The sequence below is a fragment of the Bos javanicus genome, chromosome 8 (genome assembly GCF_032452875.1).
Source record: "Bos javanicus breed banteng chromosome 8, ARS-OSU_banteng_1.0, whole genome shotgun sequence".
Taxonomy (NCBI): Eukaryota; Metazoa; Chordata; class Mammalia; order Artiodactyla; family Bovidae; genus Bos; species Bos javanicus.
The window spans coordinates 10,520,340-10,535,347 of record NC_083875.1 but is presented as its reverse complement, the minus strand read 5'-3'; the positions used below and the strand labels follow the sequence as shown (position 1 = coordinate 10,535,347).

The 15,008-nt window shown below is 47.4% G+C and overlaps 1 protein-coding gene across 1 annotated transcript in view; it reads right to left on the bottom strand.

Moving 5' to 3' along the window:
• Positions 1–15,008, bottom strand: part of INTS9 (integrator complex subunit 9) — a 128,470-nt gene that overhangs the window by 5,069 nt on the left and 108,393 nt on the right. The window contains exons 11-14 of the mRNA XM_061426808.1: positions 11,634–11,694; positions 7,363–7,534; positions 3,950–4,074; positions 2,955–3,122 (exon numbers count right to left, since the gene is read on the bottom strand). Of these exons, the coding sequence (XP_061282792.1) occupies positions 2,955–3,122; positions 3,950–4,074; positions 7,363–7,534; positions 11,634–11,694 (526 nt within the window). The remainder of the gene's footprint in view (positions 1–2,954; positions 3,123–3,949; positions 4,075–7,362; positions 7,535–11,633; positions 11,695–15,008) is intronic.

Sequence of the window (15,008 nt, the reverse complement as noted above, 5' to 3'; positions counted from 1 at the left end):
TGCTATGGAAACAGTATGGCGGTTCCTCAAAAAATTAAAAACAGAACTACCAGATGACCCAGCAAGTCCACTCCTGGGCATTTACGCCAAGGAAACAAAACACTAATTTGAAAAGATGCATGCACCCCTGTGTTCAGGGTAGCATTATTTACTATAGCTAACTAAGATATGGAAGCCACCTAAGTGTCTTCTGATGGATGAATGAAGAAGATGCCACACACACACACACACGGGATATTAGTCATAAAGAAACAATGAAATTTTGCTGTGACAACATGGATAGACCCAGAGGGTATTATGACAAGTGAAACCTAAAAAGCAAAACAAATGAACAAACATAAAGAAACAAACTCAGTTACGGAGAACAAATAGGTGGTTGCCAGAAGGGAGGCAATGGCCAATTTCTCAAATAGGTGACCGAGACTGATTCAAGGGGATGAAATGTACATTACGGGAAACGCAGTCCATAATACTGTACCATTATGGTAACAGACTTAGTGTGGTGATCATTTTGTAATGTAGAGATACACTGAATCACCATGTTATTATGCACCAGGAACTAACATGGAGGAAGGCAGGTCAATTGTACTTCAACTTAAAAAAAAGGGGGGGTGGGTGGGGGCTTCCCTGGTGGCTCAGAGGTAAGGATTCCACCTGCCAGTGCAGGACGCACGGGTCCAGTCCCTGATCTGGGAAGATCCCATATGCTGCAGAGCGGTTGGGCCTGTGCACAGCTATGGCGCCTGCGCTCCAGAGCCCAGCGCCGCAACTACCAGGCCCACGTGCCCTAGAGGCCACGCTCCGCAACAGGAGAAGCCACTGCAACGGGAGAGCGGCACGCTGCAGCTAGAGAGGAGCCCGTGCAGCAAGACCCAGCACAGCCAAAAATAAACAAAATTTTAAAAAGAGAAAAGAATGTAACAGTGTGAAATGTTCCCACTGAGAGATCCGTGCGCTCTAGGCGCTCGGCCACGCCCATTCACAAATACCGTTTACCTTCTGACGCTGCGCTGACAAAGGTCAGGCTGCCGGGCAGACCTGTAAAGCCAAAGACCTGTCCTGGGGCGGTTCACAGACTGCAGTGTGGGAGCCGAGCAGGCGGGGGACTCTCCCTGGGCGGCCCCAGGAATAAATTCATCTCCAAGGAGACTCTGAAGTGGCAGCTCAGCCACAGGGAAATCTATCCGGAGCCCACAGACGACTCAGTGAAGACATCTCTGGGAAGGAGGGCGCATTCACTGGCCACCCCAGAAACAGAGGTTTTCTCTTAATGGAGGCCCCTGAGGGCTGACGACAGGGCTTCCGCTTTGCACAAGCAGGGAGAGAGAAGGAGGGTCTACCAGGGAGCTGATCTGGGGGAGAGATGAGCATCCACTAGCTGTAGCAAAACCGAAAGAACCGTGACAGACTTTTAACTCCTTCCTCTCACCTGTACTTCCCAGACAAAACCAAATGATACTTCTAGTTCTCTCTCTACATCCCACACACAAAGATTTATGTTAAAGCATGTTTCTAAAAGTATTATTTGCAATTTGAAAATGCAGAAATAATAAATATCCACCAATACAGGAACAGTGAAATGATGAGACATTCACGATAGACCATCTTGAATGACACAATATACTTACCTTTACATGACAAAGGGATTATATGATACATGATTCAAACACACCCACAACACGGTGAACAGACAAGGCAAATGCACAAAAATTGGAATAGTAATTATGTTTGGTATTCAAACTAGGATTGACTTTTTTTTTTTGTCTGTATCCTTTTCTTCCTTATTTCCCAAGTTTTCTAGAATGAACAAGCACACTTTTATGGAAAAATGAATCTTATGACAGGGTCATACAAATCAAGGCCTGAGAAGGCCAAGGGGCCTTAAAAACAAAAGGAGGCTGTCCAGAGCGCTGGTTCTCAGGTGAGGAGCAGGGATCCCACCTGGGCTCCGGAGACCCAATTCTGCCTTACTTTTGCCTTTCACACTGGAAACTGACACCTGGTCACTGACACCTGGTTTCTGACACCAGTGGTTCTCCAATTTTAGCGGGCATCAGGCCCACAAGGAGGCTGGCAGAGACCCAGAGGCTGGGCCTCACCTGGAGTCTCTGCCTCAGCAGGACTGAGGTGGGGTTGCAGAAACCTGCATTTCCAACAGGTTCTCAAGGCTGCCGCTGCTGGCGACAGTGGCCCCGCGTACCCCGCTGCGATCCCCACGGGAAGGCGTGCGCCACGTGCCCCAGCACCGCCACGGCCCAGATCAGCTGGGGGCTCTACACTCACTGGGATTAAAGGACAAAATCTTCACAGAATAAAATCTTTACATTCTACTAAAATGCATGCAAATGATGATCATGCAGGGATGTAAACTTTCCTTACTTTTTGGTCACTTTCATGTCCTCCATCTACTGCTGAACTCAGTGAGACCTGAGCCTCACTGGCAAATGAGGTCCAGGAAGGACGAGAGAGCCACAAGCCTAAGGTGGCTAATGACAGAGCTGACAACCGCATTATTTGTTCTCCAGGCTCCGACCCCCTGGGTGACACACTGAACTTTACTATAAGCGGCACTCCAGCAGGCCTGGTGTTGACATCTGTTACTTCATTACTGGAAACAGGAGGAAGGGGACTTCCCTGGTGGTCCGGCAGCTGAAGCTTCGCACTCCCAGTGCAGAGAGCCCAGGTTGGATCCCTAAACAGGGAACTAGATCCCAAATGCTGCAACTCAGAGTTCACGAAGGGCTGGACGTTCTGGATGTTCACTAAGGGCTAGCTCACTTTTGCTGCAGCCAAAGAGGCAGCTGAAAAGCTCAGCCCGCTTCCCGCTTACCTGCTAAGGGTCTGTGTACCTTGGTTCATCCATGTGTGACACAAACTGCAAAGAAAGCCACCCCAGGACAGTCTTCCAGGCTCAAGCGGAAACCTGAGGAAGCCCCGGGAAGCCCAACGCTCACCTCCGGCATGATTTCGATCTTCTCGTACCGACGCTTGAAGGGCAGGGCGAGGACCTCGGCGCGCCGATAGGACATGGCGGGCGGCTGGCAGTCCACCATGAGGTCCATGCGGTGGGACTGCGCCGGGGGTGGCTGGGTGTACTGCTCGGGACAGACCACGTGGAGGGGCTGAGGATCGAGAGGGAGGGGTTGGGGGAAGGAGGGCGTGAGGCGGCAGCAGGCCCAGTCCTGACCTCACCCTCCCCAGACGCCACCCAGGCTCACCACAGGGCCGTGCTGAGCTCCCATCCTCTCAAACCCAAGTCACCAGTGACCACAGTGTTGGGGGGGAAGCACGGAAGTTTCCAGGAAAGCCATGGTGATGAGCAAGGGGTTTACTGCCTTTGTCTTGTGCATTTGTTTTCTCCCTCTATTTAAGCCACTCTGAGGGTGACATCCAAGGGCCCATTCTCAAAGGGTCTCCAGTCCCTGGAGGGCAGCCTCTCTGTCCCTCAGCAGCACTGACTGGCACCCTGACTCGCTGGCGAAGAAGAGCTGTGGCTTTCTGTGCCCGTCTGGGTCTCCGGTCTGGACCTGTAGGCCCCCAGGTCCTAGGCAGTGGGCGATGGCCAGGTCGTGTCCTCAGTTGTGGAGGACACACCACGTCAGAGTTTTTTGGTTTTTGTTTTTATAAATGTCTTCTTTTATTATCTTGGGAGAAAAATAATTAGAAAGCCAGTGTTTACTTCGGCCAAATACCACCCAACTGGACACAAGTGGTCCTTGTCAAAAATAATACACTGCTTAGGCTTGCTTTTCCTTCCACTTTTGATTTTTTTTTTTTTTAGAGGAGAAACCTCTTTCAGGGTGGAAAGCCCACTAGTCTGGAACCTGGAGGGTACTGGGCCGAGCATGCTGGGGGGCGGGGGTGAGGACATTAGCCCTCGTCTGCAGAGCAGAGTGCACAGACGCGGGAGCAAGCGGCACAGTGGGCCCCCACTGCCCCGCCCCTGTACCTGCACTTCTTTGAGCAGCTTCGACACCTGGATGAAATTCAGTCGTGTATCAATGGGGCAGTAGATGCACTTCATGGCCAAGGGCTGGTAGGGAGCCAGTGCTTCCAGGTACGAGAAGTCGGGTTCTAAGGGGAACGCAAGAAAGGAAATTCAAAATGAAGGCGCCGGGGGCTTCCTTGGCGGTTCAGTGGCTAAGACTCCGCGCTCCCAATGCAGGGTGTCTGGGTTTGATCCCTGGTCAGGGAACTGGATCCCCCGGGTCGTAACTAAGACCTGGTGCAGCCAAGAAAGTAAGTGTTAAAAATGAAAGCAATAGACGTGCGGCCATGTGAGGAAGCGGCTGGCATGCCCAAGGCCCAGCGGATGGACAGCAAGACAGCAAAGGCCCTGCGGGTACAGGAGACAGAGTCCTGACTGGGGGGAGAGGAGTGATCGCTGGGCCGAGAGGGAGAGGCTGGACCGAGCGCTGCAGGCCGGACATGGAACTGCAGGCAGGAGTGTGAACTCGAGGTTTTCAACACTGACAGAGAGAGATGAGACGATGAAGGGATACCTAAGTAAATGAGGGAGAGAAGAAAGCTCTTCTTTGCAACAAGATGCCAACTAACAAATGTAGAAGAAACCATGAAATCGGAAAAAAAAAAAAAAAAAAAAGTCATGCGTTGGCAGCCATCGCAGGAATAATTTATTCAGACCAGAATCATCAATAGATGCTGGGAAAATTAGATAAACCTCTGGGGAGGACCAGATGAATAGACAGCCTCAAAGTGTCCCCCAAGAGATACTGATTAATACAAAAGTGGTGACTTCACAGTGGAGAAGTCCGGCCCAGGCCACTCAAAGCAAGAGCTCAAAGATCACCCCCACGCAAGAGACAAATCCCACGCCTCCTACTCGACAGGATGCAAAGAAGAAAGAGAAGGATCGTGACCTGTGTCAACAAGACGCCTGTGCTGAGGCTGCTGGCCCATCCGTAGTGCCTGTCCAGCGCCCAGGAACCGTCCTTGCCTCACTGGCCGGCCTGTTCTCTGCGGAGCCCCACTGGAGCTGGCCTGCCAAGGACTGCTTACTCTAACTGAGAAAGCTGCCCACCTCGGGCCAAAAGCATTGGCTTAGTCCTGGCATGAAAAATGACCTGTAGGTTCCTGACACAGCCTGTGCCCCGTGAGGACACCACTTCCCATACGTAGCCCCCGGCTTCCACGCACTGCTCCTTACCCCGGGGAACTCTGGAGAAGGCACAGAGCTTCCAGGTTTCTAAATGCTCACTCTTCCGGTGGATCCTGTCTACCCAAGAAGAACCCAGAAACCCCCAAAGCAGCCTGACCTGCCTGGGGGATGACCATCTCTCTCTGATGGATACTGAGTATCCACTGTATGGATACAATTCCCAGGGGTCACACAACCAGGAAAAGTGTCCCAGAACCTAGCAGACACTGTAAATGATACAGCTTGTGCTCTGGAAGTGCAGCACACCAGTTTAAATATAAATTCCTGACCCAGACAAATGCTGGGTGACACACGTACGGACAGTCATGTAGCCCTTGCTTTCTTTTCAGCTGGCTGAAGGGAAGTTTCTGGTCTCGTGACACTTCTTCTGCGCCTTGTCCTACTGTGCCCACTGTCACATCAGAGCCAACATCCCTCAGAAAGAACAGGAGCTCCCTCTTAGTCCTACTGCTGATAGCCTTCTCCAGATGACTTCCTGTTTAGCCGAACCTGGCAATCAATGGTGAGGCTCTGGGCGGTGTGAACCTTACAGCCTGGCTTCCTCTGCCTGTGGCTAACAGGGGGCCTGGACGGAGCACAGCTGCCCCTACCAGCTGCTCCTCTGAGTGCTTCCGTCACTCGAGGCCAGGCGACGTCCTCCCGCTGCACACAAACCATCCCACACGATGCCGATGTCACAAAAGGCTGCTCGGTGACCACCATGGATCAAGACCGAAACAAGGCCCTCTGTAGTCATGCCTGAATGCAAGACCACAACCCTGTCCAAACCTCAAAACAAGCAAATGCCACCCTGTCCTGGCTCTGTTCTTCTAACCCTCTAGACAAGAATCAAGATGTCCAACCAGAGAACTACTTCCAGTCCTGATGACACCAAGCTGGAGCAATGAGCCCATCTCCAAGATCACCCCACCCAAGGCCCAACCTGTAAGTTCTTTTGACCATGTCCTGTGAAGCCTCCCGCCTCCCCCTGGCAGTCTCCCCAACTCACTGCAGAGTCAGCACCCAAGTCTGTTTGATTACTGGGATGTTCCTGGTGGTCTCTGGCTGGCCCCACTGCTGAGCACAGGGAAGGGGCCACCTGGCCCCAAGGCTTTGGGCATAACTAGACTCCTCCACCATTCATGTCTTAAAAGTCATTAGAAAACTCCCAGAAGGCAACCGGTCCTTTCTCCCCAGGCTTTTGGGCCAGGCCTTGTAAGAACTCCTTCCTTATAACATTTCACTAAAAGCACAGAGCTGCCTGAGGAGGAGCCACCCACAGTCCCATCTTACAGAGGCGAGTAACCTGGCTGAGGTTACAGTAACTCCGCCTAGATTTCATATCAAGGCTCTTTACTTCAATGCCTATGAGAGTTTCAAATCCCAAGACTATCTGAAGACCCTGATTGATAAGATAATGATTAAGTAAAACCCCAAGCCAGAGCAAACTATAACCTAAGGAGAAAGGTCCATCTCAGTCAGTAATTCCTTAAGGGTGAAGTGAGACTGATCACTGGAATTCCTGCAGTTTTTGAATAGCTTACAAAATCCTGTCAACAGCAGTTCTAGACCAGAAACCTGTCTCGGGGACAAAATCTACAAAAACAGCTATGAAAGCCCTGTCCAGTGCAGTCACCTAATGGGACACTTTGTTTGTTCTTCTCCTCCGCCTGCTGGTGATTTATCCTTTCGTATTTACAACAGAATACTGATCTAAAGGATTGTTGCTTTTGAACTGTGGTGTTGGAGAAGACTCTTGAGAGTCCCTTGAACAGCAAGGAGATCCAACCAGTCGATCCTAAAGGAAATCAATCCTGAATATTCATTGGAAGGACTGATGCTAAAGCTGAAGCTCTAATACTTTGGCCTCCTGATGCAAAGAGCCGACTCACTGGAAAAGATTCTGATGATGAGAAAGACTGAAGGCAGAAGGAGAAGTGGGTGACAAAGGATGAGATGGTTGGATGGCATCACTGACTCAACAGACATGAGTCTGAGCAAGCTCCGGAAGATGGTGAAGGACAGGGAAGCCTGGTGTGCTGTAGTCCATGAGGTCACAAAGAGTCGGACACAACAACAACAGTATCATATTCACACCTTACTGTCAATTCTTCCTGGGGTCTCTACGTGGTAGGTAACATCCTACAGGTATTCAGGGATGGTCCCAGTGGGAAGCACAGGGTTTTGTTTGCTGGTTGATTCACCTGTGAAGATGACCGTGTTGAGACTCGACTTTCCCCAGAGCTCCATGAAATGGACCACGTCCCCGAACCGGAGGGAAGGGTGTCCAGTGAAGACCACGCACGGCTGCCTGAAGTCGTTGCTGAAGTCTCCATGGATGCTGGGGTAGTGCTTCAGCTTGTTGGTCTGAATGAGCTAGAGCACGTGTCAAAAGCACAGGAAGAGATGTTAGCCTGCCCATAAAGGAAGGACTGCTGCATGTCAGAGTGAGTGGAGAACATTAAAAATACAAGATAAGGATACAGGTTTTTAACCTACAATGTGACCTTCTCCAACAATGGGTCTTTGGGTAACACTGGTCTATATGTGTGTTAGTCATTCAGTCGTGTCCGACTCTTTGCGTCCTCATGGACTGTGGCCTGCAAGGTTCCTCTGTGCATGGAATTCTCCAGGCAAGAATGTTGGAGTGAGTAGCCATTCCCTTCTCCAAGGGATCTTCCTGACCCAGGGATCAAACCTGGGTCTCCTGCATTGCAGGCAGATTCTCTACCATCTGAACCACCAGGGAAGCTCTACAAGTGTCATACTTATTGGAAACTTTCATTCAGGCTGTTCTGGCTGGATTCCGTCTAACCCTTCCTTTATAGCTTCCTGACACTCTGAGCCCCAGGCCCAGAAGTCCCCCAGAAGTCTTTGAAGTACAAGTAACTTTCCCAAACTCTGAGCATCACTGAGTTCTGTCAACAACTAACACCTCACACAGTAACCTCGTTTACCAGCACAGGACCACCGCTTGGGAAGGTGGAGCTGTGTTACGTCACCGTGGGGTCTGAAGCACAAGGACCAAGGCTTTCAGAAACGTGCGCGGGAGGCGTGACGTCCTCCCGACAGAGAGCTGCGGTGAGGAACAGGCCATGCACAGTTTCAAACCTGTCTCAAAAAGTGGATGTTCTGAACCATAAAGGTCCTCTTTTCAGTACAACCCCTGGAAATACTCTCCTGCCAATCAGGCCTGACCCAAGACAACACCATATACAGTGAGCACCACAGATGGCCTCTTGTGACACGGCTCAGAAGTTCTTCATGCTGCCCCAGCCCCACTGCTTCACTCTGGCACCAACAAGTCAGATGACAAACACCCACACTTCAGAGACCCTCAGTATCAACTAGTATTGCCTTTGAGAGGCTTAGTGGTAAAGAATCTGCCTGCAATGCAGAAGACCTGGGTTTGATCCCTGGGTCAGGACGATCCCCCGGAGAATGGAATGGCAACCCACTCCAGTATTCTTGCCTGAAAAATCTCATGGACAGAGGAACCTGGCGGGCTACAGTCCATGAAGTCTCAAAGACTCAGACATGACTTAGTGACTAAATGACAACAACAACATTGCCCTGAGATGCTGTCTGATGGATAAAGAATTGGTGTGAGACATTTCTCGATCCTGTAGTCATTCCTAATGCATACGAGGGGAGCCCGCAACAACTCCAAGCCCACCTGTTGCCATCCCAACAGTGAGGATGAGGCAAGAATGGGGCCATTCCCAAAGGGAAACCCAACTTTCTTTACTCTGAAAGACTTAACCTTTAATTCTAAGAGACTGCTTTCATTAGCAAGACCACCCTGGAGGTCTTAATCAGGGCTCACATGCCTGGCTGGGATACGAATAGTAAAGATGGAACACTCATTGCATTCTTACTTCCTAGTTACATACTAATAAAACTGACATTTTTTATAACCTATGTGGCCCAAAGCATTACTCACCCCAGTTAAATAGATAAATGGCTGGCTAAAGGACCAGTTCTCTCGTACCCACACATGTCAAAGAGATGACTGGGAATCTAAGAAGAGCAGTAGGTCTTTGCACATAAGTCACTTTTTAGGCGCTCTGATTTTTTTCCCCCATTATATCTACTTTTCCAGCTGACTTACTACCTTTTTGACAATCCAGAATTATCTCTGTGCTGTTTTAAGGTCTAAACTACACAGGCAGTGGAGCTGCAGGCAGGAATTCTGTAAAGCAGTTTTTCATCAGTACTAAAGGCAGAAGTGTATTTTCTCATGGACACTGGTCACGTGACACTGGCTATCAATTCCATCACGCCCTAATATCAGTAAGTACGTATTAGGAACCCTGATTGTGCAACTTGGGTCTTTTCCCATCCCTAGCTGTGAGTGGGACAAAGGTCATTCGTGACAAACTTGTGGGTAAGAACACGGTAATACCCTTGGAGATCAAGTTCTAAGCAAAGGCGAACTGTTACTAGGGAAGAAGCAGGTACACTTTCAGTGTAAAGCCACCACCGAGCATGTTCTGCCACACTTAATGTTCTGACACGATTCGATTTCTACCCTGAGTTTCACCGTAGTAATGACAGAGTTTGCAAAAGCCTTGGCGGCTGTTAAGACAGTATGAGGGGGCCTTCCTGGTGGCTCAGTGGTAAAGAATCCGCCTGTCAGTGCAGGCGACATGGGTTCTATCCCGGATCCGGGAAGATCCCACAGGCCACGGGACAACTGAGCCCGTGCGCCACAACTACTGAGCCTGAGCTCTAGAGTGTGGGAGCCGCAACTGCTGAAGCTCCTGCACCATAGAGCCTGTGCTCTGCAGTAAGAGAAGCCACCGCAAGGAGAAGCCGGAGCCTACCATGAGAGAGTAGCTCCCGCTCTCCGCAGCTAGAGCGAAGCCCGTGCAGCAGCAAAGACCTAGCACTGCCCTCCCAACCCCTCAAAAGACAGTACGAGGGCTGCATGGGACTTCCCTGGAGGCCCAGTTAAGACTCTGCCTTCCAAGGAGGGGGCGCAGGTTCAATCCCTGGCTGGGGAACCAAGATCCCAGGTGCCACGTGGTACAGCGAAGAGAATTAAAAACAGAAACAGACAGTATGAGGACTGCAAGTAACTTGCTCAAAACCTTCCACTTGACGTCTTAGTTAATGAAAGACCCCTCCTTGGGAGTAGGAAAACAGTAGTAAGATTTAAAATAATTAGCAGGACATTTGTTACAATTTACTCAAGTCAAATAGTTAATTGCATAATAAGTCAGTCAGTGAAATCCCTATACATAAGTACCTGCACAGATGTACCTAACTGGATGGCATTTTTACAAAACGAAAACATCCGTGTTCCCATTGGCACATCAAGAAACAGCATCACCAGCTCCTCAGAAACGCCCCTTGTCTGCTTCCAGGCCCTGCCCGCCCCCACGGCTATCTCTGTGATGACCACTCTCCTGACTTCTAATATCAAAGGTGAGCTTTCTGTATGTGTGAAAGTGTTAGTTGCTCAGTCATGTCCGACCCTTTTGTGAACCCATGGACTGTAGCCTGCCAGGTTCCTCTGTCCATGGGATTCTCCAGGCAAGAATACAGGAGTGGGTTGCCATTCCCTTCTCCAGGGATCTTCCTGACCCAGGGATTGAACTCGGGTCTCCTGCACTGCAGGCGGATTCTTTACCACCTGAGCCACCACGGAAGCCAAGAACACTACAAGACGTTCATATGATGTGCTATGAAATATTAGGCAGCAGCAATAACAGTGAGGCACACAGAGAAAGGTTCATCATTTACTGTTTGGTGAAAAACAAAAGTAGTCACGAAACTGGGCACACACAGCCGTATAAAAACACGACTGGTTCTGTGAAGAAGGGGGAATTTTTCTGTTTTTTAAATTGAAATGTTGTCATTTTCATCATTAAATATTTATACCAAGGACATAAGCTATGTTTAGTATCTTATACTAAAAAACATAACTTAGTTGCTCAGTCGTATGTCTCTTTGCAACGCCAAGGACTGTAGCCCACCAGGCTCCTCTGTCCATGGGATCCTCCAGGCAAGAATACTGGAGTGGGTTGCCATTTCCTTCTCCAGGGGATCTTCCTGACTCAGGGATTGAACCCATGTCTCTGGCGTCTCCTGCACTAACAGGTGGGTTCTTTACCACTAGTGCCACCTGGGAAGCCCTTATACTAAGACACAACCAACTCGTAGGAAGACTTTGACAATAAGTAAATCTATTATGCAAAAAGGCAGTAGTAGATACTAGAATAAAATTCCTCACCCAGTCAATGCAACAGAAGTAGACTATGAACTGAGCAACATACTGGAAATGTAAGGTGTTAATAAGAAGAGAAAGTAACACATCTTGAGTTAGCATATTCACGCCACCTTACAAGGCAAACAGAAGGCTGTATCAGTTTATCTCCACATTTCTTAATTCTAATGATCTGCTATTTCCACCCACATATCTTTACCTACATTTCTTACTTGCTCTGACCTAGTGATTCCATTTTCTTACCTCAGCATGAGGAAAAGGCGGTTCTGGGAGGTACACCTTAGTCTGTTTGTTGTGACAAAGCCTTTAAAAACAAAAAAGACGAGCACATTAGGCACGGTGCACAGAGGCATTTGCTGCCACCTAGTGGTTAAACAGTGCAAATACATGCTGAGGTTTAAAATTTTCCTGCCAGTGAATCTCACTGTAAATAGCTGGCATTTATAAAGTAATTAGGATGTAAGTCTCTTGTGAGTGTATTTTTAACCTTTGAAATTCCTCAATAAATTTTTTCCCTTAAAACACAAGCTTCTTATTTTGGAGTAATTTTAGATTTACAGAAAATTTGCAAAGATAGTACAGAGTTCATCATCTCACTGTTTTGTTAAACTAAGACATTGACATCAGCACACTACAGTTACCTAAACTCTAGACTCTACTCAGCTGTCACCAGTTTTTCCACTGATTTTTTTTTTCTCCTCCAGGATCCAAGATACTGTATTTCATTTAGTTGTGGTCAGTTTTTTTGGCTGTACCACAAGGCTATAAGGATCTTAATCCCCAGACCGGGGACTGAACCCATGCCTCCTGCAGTGGATGCACGAAGTCCAAACCATGGACCACCAGGGAATTCCAAAGTGACCAATTCTGAGTAGAAAGTAATTTTCTGTTGAGACAGATTTCTATTTGTACATGTACCATTTCATAAATAGCAGAATTTTGTAAGTCTAACTGGAGAGTAATAAATCTCTCCAGGAACTATCTTAATTCAGAGACACTGACTGTTTTAGGTAGTCTGTTTTTCCCTAGTCAGATGTGACATTTAAGACACGGAGATTTCTGGAAAAACAAATATGATAAAAAGTTAATCAAGGTATGTGGTGCTCTGTAGGTCTGACATTTTTAAGTTGGGGGAAAAAACACATGCAGTGATTGTTAGAACCCGCTTCTAAGAATCCTACTAAAGCAGAATTAAAGCATTTCAACATTTCTAACAGATATTACTTTTGATGGAATAATTCAGGACTCTGGGGGTCTAGGTTTAGTCTTAACTTCATTATACAGTCTGTTATCTAATTTTTCCTACCTTTGGTTGAACTCGACTTTAAAAACATCACTTCCACAACTCCTTTGTGGAAGAAGATGTAAAACACAAAAACATGATACTTTTTGAAGGGTTACTTATTAATAGTGTCTAAACAGACAATAGTAGTGTCTTTATTTCAAACTCAGTAAGAGGGATAAAAGAGCTTGGTTTAAAACTTTAATGTTGAGTGCTGCAAAGGATAATATATCAGTTAGCATCAGTATATAAAAGTATAAAACTAAAATACTTCTGTCAAAAAATAAAAGAGATAAATGCATTTCATGCAAAGATGGGCACAATAAAGGACAGAAATGGTATGGACCTAACAGAAGCAGAAGATATAAAGCAGAGGTGGCAAGAATACACAGAAGAACTATACAAAAATGATCTTCATGACCCAGACAACCATGACGGTGTGATCACTCACCTAGAGCCAGACATCCTGGAATGAGAAGTCAAGTGGGCCTTAGGAAGCATCACTACTAACAAAGCTGGGATTCCAACTGAGCTATTTCAAGTCCTAAAAGATGATGCTTTGAAGTGCTGCACTCAATATGCCAGCAAATTTGGAAAACTCAGCAGTGCCTACAGGACTGGAAAAGGTCAGCTTTTATTCCAATTCCAAAGAAAGGCAATGCCAAAGAATGTTCAAACCACCACTTAATTGCACTCATCTCACACGCTAGCAAAGTATTGCTCAAATTTCTCCAAGTCAGATTTCAACAGTACATGAATTGAGAACTTCCAGATGTTCAAGCTGAATTTAGAAAAGGCAGAGGAACCAGAGATCAAATTGTCACCATTTGTTGGATCATCGAAAGAGAAAGAGAATTCCGGAAAAACACCTGTATCTGCTTCACTGACTATGCTAAAGCCTTTGACTGTGTGGATCACAACAAACTGTGGAAAATTCTTCAAGAGATGGGAATACCAGACCACCTTACTTGCCTCCTGAGAAATCTGTATGCAGGTCAGGAAGCAACAGTCAGAACAGGACATGGAACAACAGACTGTGTCCAAGCTGGGGAAGGAGTATGTTGAGGATGTATATTGTCACCCTGCTTATTTAACTTATATGCAGAGTACATGATGAGAAACGCTGGGCTGGATGAAACACAAGCTGGAATCAAGACTGCCAGGAGAAATATCACTAACCTCAGATATGCAGATGACACTACCTTTATGGCAGAAAGCAAGAAGAACTAAAGAGCCTCTTGATGAAAGTGAAAGAGGAGAGTAAAAAAGCTGACTTAAAACTCAACATTCAAAAAACTAAGATCATGGCATCTGGTTCTATCACTTCATGGCAAACAGATGGGAAACAATGGAAATAGTGACAGACTTGATTTTTTGGGGCTCCAAAATCACCGCAGATGGTGACTGCAGTCATGAAATTAAAAGACGCTTACTCCTTGGAAGAAAAGTTATGACCAAGACAGCATATTCAAAAGCAGAGACATTACTTGGCGGACAAAGTCTGTCTAGTTAAAGCTATGGTTTTTCCAGTAGTCATGTATGGATGTGAGAGTTGGACCATAAAGAAAGCTTAGCACCCAAAATTGATGCTTTTGAACTGTGGTGTTGGAGAAGACTCTTGAGAGTCCCTGGGACTGCAAAGAGATCAAATTAGTCAACCCTAAAGGAAATCAGTCCTGAATGTTCATTGGAAGGACTGATGCTGAAGCTGAAACTCCAATACTTTGGCCACCAGATGTGAAAAACTGACTCATGTGAAAAGATCCTGATGCTGGGAAAGATTAAAGGCAGGAGGAGAAGGGGACAACAGAGGATGAGATGGTTGGATGGTAGCACCGAGTCAATGGACATGAGTTTGAGCAAGCTCTGGGAGTTGGTGATGGACAGGGAGGCCTGGCGTGTTGCAGTCCATGCGGTTGGAAAGAGTCAGAAATGATTGAGTGACTGAACTGAAATGCAACGTGGGGGACTCCTCTGGTGGTCCAGTGGCTAAGACTCGATGCTCTCAATGCTAAGTGTTCATATGCTGTAACAAAGACCCAGTGCAGCCAAGCACATAAATATTAAAGAGGAATGAACCAATGAGTGCCATGTGCTACCCTGGATCGGATCCTGGAAGAGGAAACAGGCATTGGTGGAACAGCTGGTGTAATATGAATAAAGCCTGGAGTTCAGTTAATAATACTGTGCTTATGTTAATTTCTTAGCTTTGATACAGAATGCATGACCATGTAAGATATGAACACTGGGGTAGGGGGGAACCTGAGTAGAAGGTATATGGGAGTTTCTGTAGTATATCTGCAGCCTTTCTATACTTAAAATTATTTACTAAAAGG